We start from the raw sequence: 19,181 nt of genomic DNA, 5'->3' as shown, positions 1-19,181 counted from the left end.
ATTGAATTTTGTAAAATCAATGACTTATTCATTGCAAACACATTTTATAAGAGACACAAACGCAGGTTATACACATGGACTTCACCTGATGGTATAATGTTGGAGAGGAGTATTAAATATCCCATGGTTTGTTTTTCACACCGATTCTTTTCCCAGCAAACTTTGTAAATAAATCAGCATAAAATAAATAAATAAAAGAAAACAAAAATAAGCAACACACAAAATATGCTATAGACTGTCAAAAGAACAAACAAAAAAGAAAGAATGGGGGGAAACTGAGGTAATGAACTCCTTTCCCCTCTACATACACCTCTTTCCTATTTCTACTCAGAAGTTGTAGATAGCATGTACAACATCATTTTCAATAACACACATTCAAAGGCTAGTGCTGATATTTACATATCCATGGACAGTATATATAACCTCTCTGAACTTTAATTTCCTTACAAGTTTATTGAGATTACATGTACCAAGTACAAAGCAAATACTTGATACAATTTTGTATCCTTACCACAGAGGATGTGAGAGAGTTGGGGTTTTCCAGTATGAAATTCTGTGAAACACAGAGGGGAAAATTTGAAAACATTTATAATTATTGTTGTTGTTTTTGTTACCACAGTCAAGTCAGGAATTACCCATAGCTTGCCCTCCAGTGGGTTATCAGAGCTTGTTAATAAATTGGGAGGAGAATGTCCATCCTTCTCCCAAGGAGCAGCTGGTGGATTAGAACCACGTACTTTTGGGATTGCAGCACAATTTTTTACCACTAGGTCAACAGAGTTATTGTTTTAGATATTTTAATAAAAACTAAAACATGAAAGGGGGGGAACAAACAAATATGTCTTGGAGAAAGTGCAGCCAGAGTGCTCCTTAGAGGAAAGAAAGATGAAATTTTGTCTCAGATACTTTGGGAATGTTGTAAAGAGGGGTCAGTCTTTGGTAATAAACATCATGCTTGATAAGGTGGAGGGTCAAGGAAAGAAAGGAAGACCTTCAACAAAGTAGAGTGACACAGTGACTATAACAATGGGCTCAAGCATACCAGTGATGATAGGGATGGCACAGGACAGGGTAGAGCCCAAATCTACTGTTAAGAGTTGTTATGGGTTCGTGTCATCTCAATGGAACCTAACAATAACAATATATGAAAAATGGGTTCTGGGGGCCTAGTGGTAAGGACTTGCACTGTCAATCTAAAAGCAAGTGGTTTGAATCCATCAGGTTCTCCGTGGGAGAAAGATGGGCAATCTCCTTCTAGGTGATTTGCTGCTTATGAAAACCTGCTGGAGGGTCAGCTATGAGTTCATAGGTGCAGACTTGATGGCACATAGCAATAATAATATACAGAAAAGGAGATCTGGTAGCTTGGTGGTAAGGAGCTGTGTTGCCAATTCAGATACATGGTTCAAATCTACCAGCTGCTCCATTGAAGAAAGATGAAAAATTTCTCCCTGTGCCATTTACTACCTCTGGAAACCCACTAGAAGGTCAACTATGACTCTTTTCCATCTCAGTGGTAAATAATAACAACAATATGTAGAAAGGATGCATGGATGGTGAAACCTTGTCTCACATATTTTGGGCATGTCGTCAGGAGGAACTAGTCTTTGCGGGGGGGGGGGCGGGGACGACACAAAAACATCCTGGGGAAGGTGGAAAAGGTTAGATAATGAGAGGGGAACCTTCAAGAAGATGGATTGACATGGTGACTATAACAATGAGAAACTGTAAGAATGGTGAAGGGTAAAGTTTCAATCTGTTGTTCATAGGTAACTGAGTTCTGGTCAACTCACCAGCACATAACAACAACACCCCCAACAACAATCTGGATATTTGCAGAAAATTTACGATAGGCATAAAACCTAAAACTATAAATACCACCAAAGAAAAAACTAGGAGTAAATTTGGGGTCCCAGTTGTTCATTGTATCATAAATATACTATCAAGCCTAACTGAAAATAAACAACAGAAGATAAGCCAGATGTTTGGAATATTTAAAAATAAAATCTCTGACATCAAAAGCCTTCTACAGAGGAGTACAAGATGAATCTATAGACTGGGAAAAATTAGTTGATAATTTTTGACATATCTGGCTGATGTCTAAAATGTATAGACATCTCTAATACCTCAGTGAGAAAAGGACAACTTAAAGTAAAAATGCAGTAAGGAGAAGACATGAAAAAGTAATGAAGACATTCAAATGGTCAACAAACATGTGAAGAAATTCTAGATACAGATGGAACTCAAAACAACAATGAGATATCACCTCGCTCTAGCAATAACAGCCAATTGTTGCTGATGTGTGCCTTCGACTTCGAACTGACTCACAGCTGACCCTCCAGTGGGTTTTCAGAGGCATCAAATCACACAGGAGACTGCCCATCCTTCTTCAATGGAATAGATGGTAATTTTGAACTGTGTGTCTTTCGGATTGCAGTGCAGCTTCTTACCAATAGACCACTGGGGCTGCCTGATTACACTTGTTATTATTTTGTATTGTTGTGTTGGAACTAACTCCTTGCTGACCCTTCAGCTGGTTTTCAGAGGCAGTTAATTGCATCAGAGGAGACCCTTCATCTTTCTCCTACAACGCATCTGGCGGGTTTGAACTGCATACCTTTGCATTGGCAGCACAATTCCTTAATACTAAGCTACAGAGCTCTCCTCTCTCTGATGTCTTTTCTAGGTACAAATCCTAAAGAAGTAAGAGCTGCAGCAGGAACAGATATGCCCATCTATGTTCATTGCAGCCTTATGGACAATAGCAAAGAGATGGAAATAGTTCAAATACCCACCCACCAGTGTATGAAAATATAAAGAAACTAAGATACAAACACAATGGAATATAATCCAACACTAAAGAATTAGGAAGAATTTCAGAAAAACCATATAATATGGAAGAAATCTAGAGAATATTATGCTGAGTGAAATAAGTCAGTCATAAAAGGGTACTGTCATGTCACTATTATGAAAACCTATAGCAAGATTTACATGCAAAAGAATCATTCTTGGATGGTTTCCAGGAATGGGAGGGAGGAAGAGTGGAATGAAAATTAGTAATTAGATAATAGATGAGAGGAATGTGGCATTAGGATTAGAGAAAGACTCATCAACATCTAATGTTAAGCAGATGACACAACTTTGCTCACAGAAACTGAGGAGGACCTGAAGCATTTGCTGCAGAAGGTCAAGAGTTGCAATCTTCAATATGGATTGAAGCTCAACATCAAGAAGACAAAGATTCTCATTACTGGGCCATTTGGCAACACCATGATAGATGGAGAAGAGATTGAGGTTGTTACCAATTTCAGCTTGCTTGGTACTAGCAGTCAAGAAATCAAAACACAAATTGCTTTGGGGAAAGGTGCTGTCAAAGACCTCTCAAAAGTGCTGAAGAGCAACGATGTCAGTCTGTAGACTCAGGCATACCTGATTCAGGCTATCAGGCCATGGATTTTGTAATTACTTGCTATGCATCAGAGAGCAGGACAATGACTAAGGATGACAGACAGAAAAGACAAAATGGTATGGACAAATGAAAAGGACTATACCCAGGACCATATAGAAGTTAGACAGATGCTATTTTTCCATTCATATAAGTATATGCTGTAAAAATATCCACATATGTAGTAGAGGTAAATGAGGGGAAAGCTATGTACGCTTCTCCACCATGATCAAGCACTCTGAGGGAGGAGTTGTTGATTCTGGGGTGTTGGGACCATAGCCATAGGGGCTGTCAAGGTCAACTGGCACAAAACACAATAGCTATGTTCTACATCCTGCTTAGGTGAGTCTTAAAAACTTGTGAACACACATCTAAGGAGCAACTATTGGTCCAGAACCAAGAAGCAGCGAGAAAATGAAAGAGGCATAGAAATAAGTATTCCATAGGACTAATGGGCTATGTAGACCTCAATTTCCACCACTTTGTGACCAGAACTATATGGTACTCGGATCAATCTAAAAGGGATAACAGTAGATCTGGATGGAGCGGGTGAAAATACGGAACAAAAGTCCAGGTTTACTAGTCTGATAGAGATTGGTGGAACTCCTAAAGCTCTTTATTATCTTTGCTTATGAACCTGGAACAAAATTCAACCCTGTACAAGCTCAACTTTCAGGCAAAAATAGGTATGTCTGTAAGGTGACTAGTGACACCAGGGAGGGAGATATTCCTTAAAATAAGCAATCATATAAGGTAAAAAGAAGAGCATTTTTACAAGAATTATGCCCATAAGTCAGGGAAGGGTAGAAGGGTTAATGGAAATGAGAGATATAGGGAGAAAGTGGGAAAAATGTGATTACATTGTATGTATTGTAATTCATACTATCAAATATAATACATACACTTATTGAATGGAAAACAATTTGCTTTGTAAAATTTCACTCAGATCACAATTTAAAAATGGAAAATATTTGAGAAAATCAGACATATATACATATATTTGGTGTAGGCAGAAAATACTGTACCCACTGCTCTGCAAAAGAAAGACAGGCAACCTCCTCTTGTGCTTCTGAAAACCCTCTCTGTAGGGTCAGCTATGGGTCGGTTCTGACTTGATGGTCAACACCAATCAACACACCTGATGCTGATCAACAACAACAGCTTACAAATTGTGAGAATAAATTTATTTGTTAAAGATATTCAAGTGTGATATTTCTCTAATAGCAGCACTAGATAATTAAAAGAGGTGATTAATAGGAAAAAAAAGGAAATTATTTTTTTTTCTTACCACTCTTCTTGTAGAGGGTGATTTTTGCAGTAATTTTGAAGTCTTAGGGCTTGTAAACTAAAGGAAAAAACCACATTTCATTATTAAAAAAGGACTGGAGAGTCATTATACTGAGTGAACTAACCCAGTCCCACAAGGACAAACATCGTACAAAACCATTATTGAAGAATGAGTATAAGGATGTAAGGCTGGTGGGGGAGGGTTGAAGCACAGGGATGAGGATGTTCAGGGGGAAGGGAGATTAATCATGGGGTTGTACAAATTGATGAGTGGTGGGTGAGAAATTGGAAGAATCTGTTCTTGAAAGTAATGTTTTAGAATTTTGTAAATAAACTAATATTTAAAAAAATATTTTGAATTTACAAACAGCATACAATGCCATTGTATAAGAAAAGAAGGGAGAAGATAGATTCATTTATGAGTATACAAGCAAAGAGTATCTCAGGAGGCCACACGTCTGCATGTAATATGCACGATCATCACTGGTGATGCCATTTATCTAAAAGAGGGGAAGTGACAGGAAGTCAAGTTTTAGTGTATAGTCTTTTGTATCATTTGCATTATAAACCTGTAAATGATCTGTCTGAAAGGAAGGATATGTCATTGCAGATATTCTTCTTATTTGAAGATATTCTTTTTTTTTTTTAAAAAAGACAGTGTTTGTGATAATGAGTTGAGCATGTAAAGGAACTGTTTATAGGAACATTGTTTTTCCAACAATGTGTGCTCACTTCACATTATCACGGCACTTCAAACTCTTTAGTAATGCTTTTGTATACTTATTTAACACTTTAATGCTTAATATGCTCTCTGGTGGCCTAGTGATAAGCATCTTCTCTGCAATCCTGAAGGCATGTGGTTCAAGGCTACCAATTGCACCATGGGAGAAGGATGGACAATCTCCCTTATGACTAACTCTGCCTCTGAAAACCTGCCGAAGGGTCAACTATGGATCAGTTCTGACTCAACACAACAACATACTTAATAGAGCACAATAAAGTATAAACAAAATTATATGAATTGTTGTTGTTATGTACTGTTGAGACATAACTGACCCATAGCTGACTCTTAAGTTTCCAGAGGCTATAAATCATATCAGGGGAGAGTGCCCATCTGCCATGGAGCAGCTGGTCGATTTGAACTACATGCCTTTGGGATAGCAGTGCAGCTCCTTACTACTGGGCCACCAGGGCTAGGAAGCTAAAAATGTGTGACTTGCTTATTTGCATATTTCCTTTATGGTGGTGATCTGGACCTAATTTCACAGTATCTGTAAATCAGAATTAATTTTTCATAAGGACTTAAATAGATACTGCTCAAAGAGAATGTGTAAATGGTCAGTGAGCACAGGAGAAGATTCTCTGTCTTTTCTAATTCTCTCTCTGCTCACTGCCATGGAAGTCAAAATCACATTGGGACACCATGCTATGTTCACTATCACCAGAAAAACAAAAGCAGCAAGTGTTAGTGAGAGGACGTAATGTAATTGCAATTTTCATCCATTGTTGGCAAGAATGAAAAATAATATAGAAACCATAAAAAATGGCTTGGTAGTTTCTTTAAAAGTTAAACATAGATAAACATATGACCTAAAACCCCTGGTTCAAGGTATAGAGACTCAGAAGACTTGACAATAGGGAATTGAACTCTTTGTACACTTCTACTTATTGTAATGTTATTCACAATAGCCAAGAGGTGGAAACCATCCATAGGCTCAGAAACAGGTGCATGTATGGACAAAAGGTGATTCATAAGCATGCTACCTGATCAGAAAAGAAATAAAGTTCAGAAACATCCTGTAACACAAACTTTAAAAACATAATAAGTGAAATGAGTCAGACACAAAAATGAAATTTCCATTTATATAAAATTCTTAGAATAGGTAAATCAATATAGAAAGAAAACAGGTTAGTAGTTGTCTGGGGTGAGGAGAGATTGAAAAGTGAACATTTAGTAGGTATGAGTTTTCTTTTTGATGCTAATAAAAATGTCACATAGTGGTGATGGTTGTAAAACACTAGAAACACACTAAAGTCCATAGACTGAACTCCATTTTAAATACACTAAAGTCCAATAGTTTAAATGGTGACTTAAATGTTTTTAGCAGCTCTGATGGTGTAGAGCATAAAATGTAAGGCTGCTAATTGAAAAGTTAACTACTCAAATCTGCCAATATCTCTGTGGCAGAAAGCCGGCGTTAGATCTGACTTCATAATAGGGGGGTTTCAGTGGTGGAGGATAAAATGGGTGGGTTGGTTTTTTTTTTTTTTTACTTTTGTCTCAATTAATTAAGTTTACAAACACAAGTTCAACTTGATTTGAAGTGACTGATTAGAATGTGATAATTAATTAGTAATGCTTTTCATTTCACTCTTTGGCATTTATTGTTCCTCTCTCTAAAGGAATTTCCCCTCTTTTCTTTCTTCAAGGTGCCATTTATTTTTCAAGCTGTAGCTCAAATTTTGCTTCTTTCATGTCTTCTGAACTGTCCCATGTTGGAAGACACTCTTTCCCTTCTACATAGCCCTAGCACATTGTCTGTACCAATCATCTAGCACTTACTGCCTGTCGCTTGGTGTACTCATGGCAGTTATATATCCATTGTTTATAATCCTAATGAAAACACTATGTGTCTCTTTCTCAAGGTCTATTGCAAAGCCTGTTCCTTATTATCACTCTTCAGATTAAATGAAAGCTTCAATTAAAATAGTTTTCTATATCTGTTTCTTTTATGGATCTCCACAAATGCAGTTGTGCTAAAGCAGAACTTTGGAATCCAATGAATTTTCACAAAATGACTTTAAGGTTTGGTGTTCCATTATCACCCTTCTACTGATGAAGTAAAGTCTTCTTCCCTACTTACTAGACATACTAGAGACTATTCCTCCTAAATCTGGCTCTCAGGGACTTCAACGCCAACTTTAGCTACCGTCTGAACCATTTTAGCCATTCTAGTAGGTACTGAACAGAATATTAAAATATCTTTATGATGTAGATGTTTTTATAACTTCAAAAAAAGTCTTTCATTAAATAAAATGGAAAGTTCACAATCTTCTATTATGTACACAATTGTTACATATTTAATATACAAAAGACTGTCCAACAGTTTACAAGAATATAAAATGTTTGTTTTTGAAATTACAAGATACTTTTTTTTCCTCCCTTGAGAAGTATTAAGCACTATTTGCATTTAATTTTCATTACCTCTCGTTCTATGGTCTTCCTCCTTAGTAGCTTTTTCACACTTGGAAGTTGCTTCTTTAACAACATGGTGGCTTCATTCATTCTTCTTACTTGAGTGATTAAGAAAGATGGAACCTGGAGAATAAACATGACATGAATAAAAGTGATATGCTTGACTTACTTCTCCTTAGTAGATTCTGTATTCAATTATGGCAACATCTTAGCCACGCAGTGTCCTGAAACCTACATGGTAACATCGGGCCTTGTAAAGATTAGAAGAAACTATTAAGAATTCTATTAGAAAGGTAGAATGTGTTAAAGAGCAAAAAACCCTCTATAAAAGTATAATCTAGGATTATCTTTCCATAACGTGGAATTGCTTGTTAATGGAGATATAAGTTCCCTAGCTTTTAGTAGACTTATAAGGAGAAGTTTAACAGTTATTGTATTGTTACTCACCTTCCACAAAATTTTCTGGTACTTGAGCATTAAGCGAATGATGTGGGCGGCAGTGTTAGCTAATACTAATTCTTCATAATCAGAATGTTTACTTCTACTGAAGAAAAGATTTGGTGCCATAACAGTAGAAATGTTCCACATACTCATTCGATTTTTTGATTCATTGGCAATCACTTTATTGAAGAATGTCATGAGGGCCTGGCAAGAAACAACATTGTGTCATATTTTATAAATGATCAAAAGTCACCACTGATGTATGGGTTCAAGACACCTACTGTGACTCTGATTAAAAGTATAGAGTTTTAAAATATGTCATACTTCCTCTTTAACTGACTAAAACTGCTAATCAGAAATGTGAGTAGATTATTCTGTTTTATAACGTGCCACAATTTTTATGTACTTCATCATATGGGCGTGTCTTTAAATAACTGCTTACACGTTCCTATTTCCTTTTACCATACAATAATTTGATAAATTTAAAATTAGAGGTCAAGCCAGGAAGACAAAACACCATGGTTCAAGTGTTTAATTTCAGAATCACATATAAATGCATTCTCTTTTTTTTTTTTTATTTTGTGAGGACGACTGTTCTTTTATTTTCCATTTTGGCCAAAGAGAACTATTTCCATGTAGTTCTTCTTATCATTAAAAAGAAAGACTAATAAAAAAATTATAAAAAGAGAATTTAATATGCTGTTTAAAAAAATAATAGCTAATGATCACATGGAACTAATACCAGTTATATAAGAGTGGGTTAATATTATAAAAATAAGCAGTATAATCTACCATATAAAGTAAAAGAATCATATGATAATATTAATTGGCATAGAAGAGGCATCTGATACTCATTTCTGATAAAAACACTTAACACAATAGGAACGAAAGGAAAATTTCTCAAAATAATTAAAGATCACACATACCAACATACGTGTGTATATTTATATATATGTATATCACTGTGACACTGATGTGTCAAATGTGTTAATGGTTGGCTACACAATGCGGACAGAGAGTGGAGTGGAGCTCCCCGATTAAAACAAGCTTGGAAGGAGGAGTGGCATCCACTTCCATAATAGCTTGCCTCCGGAAACCCTATGAACCTGGAGAGAGGATGAAAGGCACCCAAGCGCCAAGGACTCTCCTTCATAGGGTCGCTATGAGTCACCTGTGACTCGACGGCACTTAACAACAACAACAACAAACATATATGTATGTATGTGTATATATAAACCATTTATAGACTCAGAACTTCATTGGAGGGTTTTATGAGTCAAAATAAATTCTGAAGTAGTATCACACAAACCAGTGGTTAATATTAGTCTCTATGGAAAGATACTTAAAGAATTTCCCTTATGAACTAGAATTAACCAGTATATCCTTTATCACCCCTGCAACTCATAGTAACCCTGTATACAATGGCTCTAAACCTTGCCCTACTTTGAGCGAGTCTCACTGACTGTGACACACCTATGTCTACTACCCTGGTTACTGCATCAATCCATCTCATTTGAGGTCTTTCTCTCGTGTGCTGTCAATCCACCCTTCCAAAGATTATGTTCTCTCTAAAGACTAATCTCTCCTTGCCATAGGCCCAAAGTATGTCAGAAGAAGCTTCCAAATCCTCATCTCCAAGGAGAAACTTGGCTTCACCCTATCCAAGACAGACCTGTTTGTTCTCTTGGCAGTACGTGGTCTATTTAAAACTCTTCTCCAGCACCATCACTCAAAGGCATTGATTCTTCTTCTGTCATCTTTAGTCATTGTCCAGCTCTCTGATGCGTAGCAAGTAATTGAAAATACCATGGCCTGGATCAGATATACCTTAGTCTCCAGACTTTGTTGCTCCTCAGTATTCAGGTCCCTGAAAGCACTTTTTCCCAATGCAAGTCGTCTTGATTTCCTAGCTTCTGTTACCAAGAGTGTTTGTTGCTTGTGGAGTCAAGCAAACTGACACTGTTAACAATTTCAGTCTCTATTAGGATGCTGCCAGTTGGCTCAGTGGTGAGAATCTTTGTCTTCTTGATGTTGAGCTTCAATCCATATTGAAGGCTGAAGTCCTTGTGCTTCTGCTTCAGATCCTCCTCAGTTTCAGCAAGCAAGGTTGTGTCATCGCATAGCGCAGGTTCTTGATGAGTCTTCCTCCAGTCTTGATGCCACATTCCTGCACATAGAGCCCAACCTCCTGGGTGATCCTTTGCAGATAGATTGAAAAGGTATGGAGATAGGATGTATCTCAGGTATATACCTTAGAAAAGGTGTATAAATAAGAATATTTTGAACCATACAGTGTTTCCTTGCTCTGTTCTGATGACTGCCTCTTGGCCCAAGTATAGCTTTCACACAAGCACAACCAAGTGTTCTGGGATTCCTGTTCGCAAAGTTAACTATAGTTTGTTGTGATGTGCAGTCAAATGGCTTTGCATAGTCAATGAAACACAGATAGACTTTCCTCTGGTATTCTCTGCTTTAAGCTAAGATCTATGTAACATTGTCATGTCCTTAGTCACATGACCTCTTATAAACCCAGTCTACACATGTGGCAGTTCTCTGTTCATGTACTGCTGCAGTAATTTTTGGATAATTTTCAGTAGAATCTGAATATTATGTGATATTAATAATATTGTTCAATAATTTCCACATGTTATCGAATCACTTTTTTTTTTAAATGGGAATAAATATGGATCTCTTCCAGTCACTCAGGTGGTTGTCCTCCAGATTTCTTGGCACAACTTGGTGAGCACGTCCAGGACAACATCTGTTTGTTGAACTATGTCCATTGGTATGCTGTCAATCATGAGGCCTTATATTTTGCCAATTCCTTCAGAGCAGCTTGACCTTCCTCCTTCATCATCATTGGCTATTGATAATATGTTGTTTAAAAAATTCTTTTGTATCAGCCAATATTTTTTTGGTATAGTGACTGTGTACTCCTTCCATCTTTTTATGATGCTTCCAGGGTTGACACTTGAATTTTCTTCTTCAGTTTCTTGCACATTTCATTATAACACTTTTCTTTGTCTTCCACTGCTACCCTTTGAAATCTTCTGTTCTGGTCTTTCTTGACTTTTCCCCTTTGCTTTGGTTTCCCAACTCTCTAGAGCAATACTCAGTGTCTCTTCTGACATCCATCTTGGTCTTTTATTCTTCCTCTGTTTTTATAATGGCCTTTCACTTTTTTCACGGATGTTACTCTTGAAATCTTCTCACAGCTCATCTGATCTTTGTTCATCAGAATTCAAGACCTCAAATCTGTTCCTGAGATGGTCTTTAAATTCAGGAGGGACAGATTCAAGGTCATACTTTGGTTGTTGTGGCTTTGATTTTATTTTCTTTAGCTTCAGTTTGAACTTGCATACAAGTAGTTAATCTATTCTACCATCAACATCTGGACTTGTTTTCACAACTAATTTTAAGCTCCTCCAGCATTTCTTTCCCACAGATGTAATCAATTTGATTTCTGTGCAGGCCATCAGGTGAGGTCCATATGCACAGTCACTGTCTCTCTTTAAAAGGTATTTGCAGTGAAGAAATCTTTGTTCAGAGTTTTATCATTCTATCAAAAATATCATTTTGTAATCAAACTCATGTCTCCCAAAGACTGATCCTTCTTCCTTGTTCCCAACACTTGCATTCCAGTCACCCATTATTTCTAATCTATCTTGATTGCATGTTCAATTGATTTCTGATCACAACAGTTGGTAGAGGTCATCTATTTCCCCCTCTTTGACTCAGGTTTTTGGTGCATAAATTTGAAAGATAGTGGTATTGACAGGTCTTCCTTGTATGTGTATAGATTTTATCCAGCTGCTCACACATTGTATTTCAAGATGACTCTAGAAATGGTCTGTTTAACTATCACTATGACCACATTTTTTCCTCACCTTTTCATTTCCAGGATAGTAGATTATATGATTGCCTGATTAAAAATGTTCTATGCTGATCCACTTAATTTTGCCAATGCCTTGTATGTCAATATTTGTGTCCCATTTTTCCTTAATGATTTCCAATTTTCCTATATTCATATTTTCAACATTCCATGTTCCAATCAATAGGGTCTCTTTGCAACTGTTCTTCCTCCCTTGTGAGTCCCAGTATGAAGGCTAGCCTCTGGTGCCACATCTGCTTAACTAATCAAAGCATACTCTGTTGTACATAGTGTCTTTGAAGGCCTGTTACTTTGGAAGTGGATGGCCAATCCTTTTTCCTAGTCTCTCTTAATTTGGGTGCTCAGCTTTAGAGCAATATTTGAGAGACAAGCATTTTCCTCAAAAGACCTGATGAGAGTACGCAGGCAACACATGAGGTTTTAGTCCTGGAGGCCCACCCCTTTGGTGCATGTTTTGTGTTTCTACCTTCACCCTACCCTACTAGCATCCATGTCAATTCCCCCTTCTTGCCCTCCAGCATCTTCCATTCCTAGCTGCCAGCCAACTCTGGTTTGAAGGCTTATGCCTCCCACCACCTGTGTCCTCCCATTTCTTTTCCACTCCCCTGTGATATCGGTGCTCTTGGAAGTATAAAATAATCTCCAAGTATATTGTCTTGCAGACAGATGCACTCTAGAGTGGGAATGAGTAGGCAGAGGGCTCAGCTTGCTCTTGATGTGAACTTAGGGTGTAGGCTGTGGCCTCTTCAAGAAAGTACAAATTGACAAAAAACAAGGTATATGATATGATTGGCTTATTCTCATGGGTTGCCTTTTCTGTGCCTGTCCCTGTCCCTGGAGTTACCACATATGTACCTTATCTAAATCACTAGCACGTTCCTAGGTTGAATTAAAAAAGCTTAGTGTTAGCAGCACAATATCACTAAAGATATGAAGGATATAGAGAGATGCACAAGCAATGCAGACAAGAAAGAAAATGATTATTATATACTGAATCCTGCATTACTATTCTTAAGAAGCATTAAGCCACAAACAATTGGTTCGGCACTTAGGAAAAACAAACAAAATGAGCAAGTAAAAGGGACTGTGTACATAGGTTTGGTAGATATTTCTGAAAACGTGTTGTACATTCTGTAAATATATCTATGATTGTAGAGCCAAAGGGAACTCTGGGGGCAGTTTGTAGCAACTTGTTCTGCTAACCCTAAGCTGTTTTAATTCACCAGGGGCTCATGTGAGAAAGATGGGTAGTTCCCTCTCTGATTTAGAGTCAGTAAATAAGATTAAAATAAAATAAAATGCTGGATCTATCTAAGTAAAGGAGACCTTAGTGGTAAGGAATTGTGCTGCCAACCCAAAGTATGTGGTTCAAATTCACCAGGTGCTCTGTGGGAGAAAGATGGGCATTCTCCTCCTGTGTGATTTACTGCCTCTGAAACCCACTGGAAAGAACTCAGTAACAGTTAAGCAATGAAGCAAAGTGGTAAAGTACAAGACAAGAAAAAAATAGCAACAGAGAGTCCTCTCAAAAGGAAATATGGAAAGCAATGCTATCATGATATATTATATATATATTATATACAATATAATATAATAATAACCACCTGAAAAGATGAAAAATTTATGAATAATTCTAATCAGAGGGAGAAAAACCAAACAATAAACCCCTATATGAAGAAAATTACAAAACACTTACAGGAAACCAAGAAACCCACTTAAATGGAAATACATACCATGTTTTTAGATTAGAAGACTTAACTTTGTAAAAGTGTTACTATTGCTCAGTAGCATAAGGGATGCTATCCAAAGGTGGGACCTCTCTGGCAATTTGAATCCTCCAGCCATTTTTAAGCAAAGAAACAGGCAGTCTCCTCCTGTATTATTTACATCTTCCAAAAACTTGAAAGATCAGTTATGTGTCAATAGGTTCCAAATGGACAGCAACAAGTTAAGTTCTCTACAAACATAATGCCATCCAAGTTCAGATCCCATCAGCATTCTTCAAAGATGGAAAAAGTAATACTAAATTTTGTATGGAAAGGAAGGCGACCTTGGTAAGCAAAGCACTCTTGAAAACAAAACACAAAGTAAGAAGCCTTTTAGTACTGAAAACCTACTATAAAGCCACAGTACTCAAAACAGCATGGTACTGGTACAATGACAGATATATACACAAGTGGAATACAATTTATAACACAGATGGTGCTGATCTTGACAAAGAAACAAAATCCACTAAACAGGAAAAGATAACAAATTGTGCTGGCAAAACTGGATATTTATTTCCTTGCAGATATTTGAGACAAGATTCCTATATTACAAAATATTTTAAAAAATCCAAACAACAACAACAACAACAACAACTCAACAAAGCTAATTCAAGGTGAATAAAAAAATTTAGGTGTAAAACAAAAAAACTATAAAGATTATCAAATAAGAAATCATGACAAATTTAAAATCTTAATCTATGGTATATGTAGATTATCAATACAAACAAAAAAAAAATCACAATTTGCAGAGAACAAACCAACTGATTGTGGCTTTCTAACGATCAAGTTCTTAGCTGTTTCAAATGCTTTACTTTCAAAACCCCTTCAACAAATGGTGCCGGAAAACTGGACTGCTATCTGCAGAGAACAGAAAGAGGATCCGAATCTTACAGAAAAATTAACTCAAGTTCAATCAGAGACCTTGGAGTAAAGCCCCAAACCATAAAGTCCATAAGAGACAAATTGGGATCAAGTTTAGAAGGCCTAGTCTATGGTCTAAAGAGACTGCCAAATGGAGCCAGAAACACACAATGTGAAGAGGATAAAATTGATGAATGGGACCTTCTAAAGATTAAATCTCTGCACTCATCAAAATCTTTTTTTGACAGGGTGAAAAGAAAACCTATCAATTGGAAATAAACAATTGGCAATACTATCTCAGACAAGGGTCTCATAACAAAAGTTTACAGAATACATTTGGGCCTCCAGAAGAAAAAGACTGATAATCCAATTATGATGTGGGCAAAAAACATGGGAAGACTTTTCAAAGAGGAAGACATTCAGATGATAGACACATGAAGAAATGCTCCAAACCACTGACAATCAGAAAGATGTAAATCAAAACCACAATGAGATACCATCTCACCTTAGTAGCAGTGCTAAAGTTTAGCAGGGTAGCAAGCAATAAATGTTGGAGAAGATGTGCCAAGACAGGAATTCTTCTACATTGTTGGTGGGATTGTAAAATGGTACAATCACTCTCGTAGGCAGTTTGGTGTTTCCTCAAAAAAGCTGAACATAGAAATTCCATATGACTCAGCTATTCCACTGCTTGGACTATACCCTAAGAGAATGAGAACTGAGGCACAAACGGAGGCTTGCACACCAGTGTTCATAGCAGCATTAATCACCTTCTCAAGAACATGAAAACAGCCAAAATGTCCAACCACAATCAAACAGATTGAGAAATTATGGTACATTAACATGATGGACTACTACACAGCATGCAGGAAAAATGCTTTTGTAAATGACTACCTAACTTGGGACTGGAGAGAATTATGTTAAGTGAACTAAATCAGTCCCATAAGGACAAATCCTATATAAGAAAGACCATTATTGTAGAACATGTATGAAGATCTAAGGAGAGGGGAGAGGGGAGCAGAGGGAAGGGTGGGTAGAGCAAAGGAGAAAGATCCAATATGAAAAACAATGTATATGAACTTTGTAAGTAAATCAGTATAAAATAAAAAAAATGATTTAAAATAATATTAAAAAGAGTAAAAAGATAAGGTAAAACTGGGGGGTGGGGGGAAATGCATGGCAAACACAGTCTGACAGGGGCCTGGACTCATCTCTGAAATTTATAGAAAACTCCAACAATTTCACAAGAAAAAGGCAAACAATCCAATGATGAAAAGATAAGAGGATATAAACAGATACTTCACCAACAAAGATATTCAGATGACCAATAAACACATAACGAAATGCTCCAGGTCACTAGCTATTAAAAACTTACTGCTGTTAAAATGGAACTGACATGTAGCAGAACTTCTATTGAGTTTGTAAGGGTGTCAATGTCATGGGAAGAAATTGTCTTTTCCCTGAGAAGCTACTGGTAGATTGGAACAGTGTAAGAGGAACAACTTCTAGGTTAGTGATGTCTATAATCTACGTTACTAGACTTACTGAATCCTAACCACTAGGCCATCAGCAATCACTGCATCCACTAGTAGAAAGATAATAAGGAAAGGAACAATGAGATATTATCTCACTTCAGCAACAAAAGTAATATTCAATGAGACAAATACTGAGAGAAGTGTGGAGAGATTGGACTTCTCATATACAGCTGGTGGGCCATAGAACAGTGCAAGTTCTATGGAAAGCAGTTTGATTCATCCTTATCAAGGTGAAGAGAAAAATAATATTTGACCCAGCAATCTCCCTTACTCAGTACATATCATAAAGAAATAATATTATGTACATGAACAGAGACATGTTCATGCTCATTGCAGCACTATTCACAATAACAGAGATGGAAACAACCAACACGCTTTATCAAGGGGTGGATGCATAAAGAAACTAAAGTACATTCACACAATGGAGTATTATGTAACATTAAAAACAAGAAAGAATTCTTGACACACTGCATTACATGTTATAAAAATAACATAAGGGGTTTTTTGTTAAGTGAAATAAGTCTCAAAAATTATAGTACATTCACACGATGGAATACTAGACAGGATGCAGGAGCAAGGATTTTGCAAATCACTGCCTAACTAGAGAGGAACTGGAGAATATTATGCTAAATGAACTAACTCAGTACCATAAGGACAAATACTACACAAGACGATTATTGTAGACTGTGAATGAGGATCCAAGGGGGGAGAACAGAGAGGTAAGGATGGGTGAGGGTGGGGTTAATCTCAGGATCACACAATTTGATGGTTGGAGACACAGGTAGGTAAAGGAAAGGGTAAAACATGTGAATAACAATGTATACGAACTTTGTAAGTAAACCAGTACAAAATAAAAATTTTATTTAAAAAAAGAAAGGACAAATATTATATAAAACTACTATTTACAAAAACCCAAAACCCTAGAGAAAAGTTTACACATGGAATCAGTCTGGTAGGTTTACCAGGGATTGAACAGGAGGGAAAAGGAAGTAATATTAACAAATAGATATAAATACTTGTTAAGATAGGTGAAGGAAAGGCAATATAGAATAAGTGGATGATTAGATATTATGGCTATTATAATTAATGTCATAAAACACAAAACATATGAGTAGTTGATAGAAAACCTGTATAATTTGTAAACTTTCACTAAAAAAAAACAAACAAAAAAAACCAACCAAAAAAAAACACCCCAGTGAAAAAATACATCAACCTACTTCCAAAAGGAATAGATTCATTAAAAAAAATAAAAATTCTGGTTCTTCCCAATTTATTCCCATTACAAATTAATTCTAAAAATTTCAAATAGCTGTTGCATGAATACCAAATTTCCTGTTGTACATAGTATCAATTATCTCAGTCACTGTGTCAATCATCTCGTCCAGGATCTTCCTGTCCTGTGCTGTCCTTCCTACCATCTTTCCAATCATGATACCCTTCTCCCAAGGACTGATCCCTCCTGGCAACATGTCCAAAGTATGAGATGAAGCCTCAAAATCCTACCTACAAGGAGCAGCTTGATTTCACCCTACTCTCTCCATTTCAACTTGAATTCACTAAAAATCAATACAAAGCAAGTAAATAATTCACTGCTACCTGGGGCAAAGATTATAGTACCTATAAACTCCTTGGTATTTCTATGTGCCATTGAGTTGACTAAAACTCATAGAGACACTATGGACAACTAATTTGAGCAATCTTTCCTTATCTTGTGTAATCTCACCATCTCTGATATACTTGAGCTTATGCACATCCATTTTGTTGATGATCTTCCTTTCTTGCGCTGCCCTCCACTTTTCCAAGCATAATGCCCTTCTCCTCCTAACAACAGGCCCAAAGTATTTGAGAGGAAGTTTCATTATCCTTGCCTCCAGGCAACACCCTGGTTTTACTTTCTCTAAGACAGTCTGCTCTTTTGGCAGTCCATGGGATATTTGGTACTTGTCTCTAATACTACAACTCAAAGATGTCAGTTCTTCTCCTGTCATCCTTAATCATTTTCCAATTTCAGATACATATAAATTAATCAAAATGACCATGGTTTATCTTGGTATTAGGCACATCTTCAAACTGGGATCATTGCTCTTTTGCAGACAGTTGATTTTCCCAATGTGACTCATCCTTCGATTTCTTGACTATTGGCACCAAAAGTGTTGATATGGCCGCAAGTGAGATTAAGTAGTTGAGAATTTTAATCTCTTCTCCATCTATAGTAATGTTGCTTATTAGCCAGTGGTGTAGATTTTTGTTTTCTTAATGTTCCAGATCCATCTTGAAATACAATGTTGTGATTGACAGGATAATATCCATATGCATACAAGAAAGTCCTGTGAATACCACCATCATTCAAATATATTCACCAACAATCAGAACCAAAGAGGAGGAAATAGAAGATTTCTGCCAACTTTTGCAGTCAGAGATCGATTGAATCAAGATGCATTAATAATAATGGGTGAATGCAAAAGTTAGGAATAGAGAAGTAGAAGCAACAGGTGGAAAATAAGGAGTTAGTGACAGAAATGAAGCAGGCAGTATAATGACTGAATTTTGCACAATCAACGACTTATTCATTTGCAAATACATTTTATAAGAAACATAAATGCAGGCTATACACATGGATTTCACCTGATGGTATGCATAGGAATAAGATCAATTACATCTGTGGAAAGAATTGTTGGAGAAGCACAATATCAGCTGTGAAAACTAGGCCAGGTGCTGATTGTGGAACAGACCATCAACTACTCATACGCAAGTTCAA

The 19,181-nt window shown here is 36.7% G+C and overlaps 1 protein-coding gene across 1 annotated transcript in view; it reads right to left on the bottom strand.

Moving 5' to 3' along the window:
• ARHGAP28 (Rho GTPase activating protein 28) overlaps positions 1 to 19,181 on the bottom strand; it is a 326,300-nt gene that overhangs the window by 14,688 nt on the left and 292,431 nt on the right. The window contains 3 exon segments of the mRNA XM_006891409.1: positions 4,734 to 4,790; positions 7,938 to 8,051; positions 8,376 to 8,573. Coding sequence (XP_006891471.1) covers positions 4,734 to 4,790; positions 7,938 to 8,051; positions 8,376 to 8,573 — 369 coding nt within the window.

The sequence above is a fragment of the Elephantulus edwardii genome, unplaced genomic scaffold (genome assembly GCF_000299155.1).
Source record: "Elephantulus edwardii isolate Elephantulus edwardi_28Jun2011 unplaced genomic scaffold, EleEdw1.0 scaffold00097, whole genome shotgun sequence".
NCBI classification, from domain to species: Eukaryota; Metazoa; Chordata; class Mammalia; order Macroscelidea; family Macroscelididae; genus Elephantulus; species Elephantulus edwardii.
Note: the sequence above shows the minus strand (reverse complement) of the source record. Positions and strands in the feature narration are given on the sequence as shown.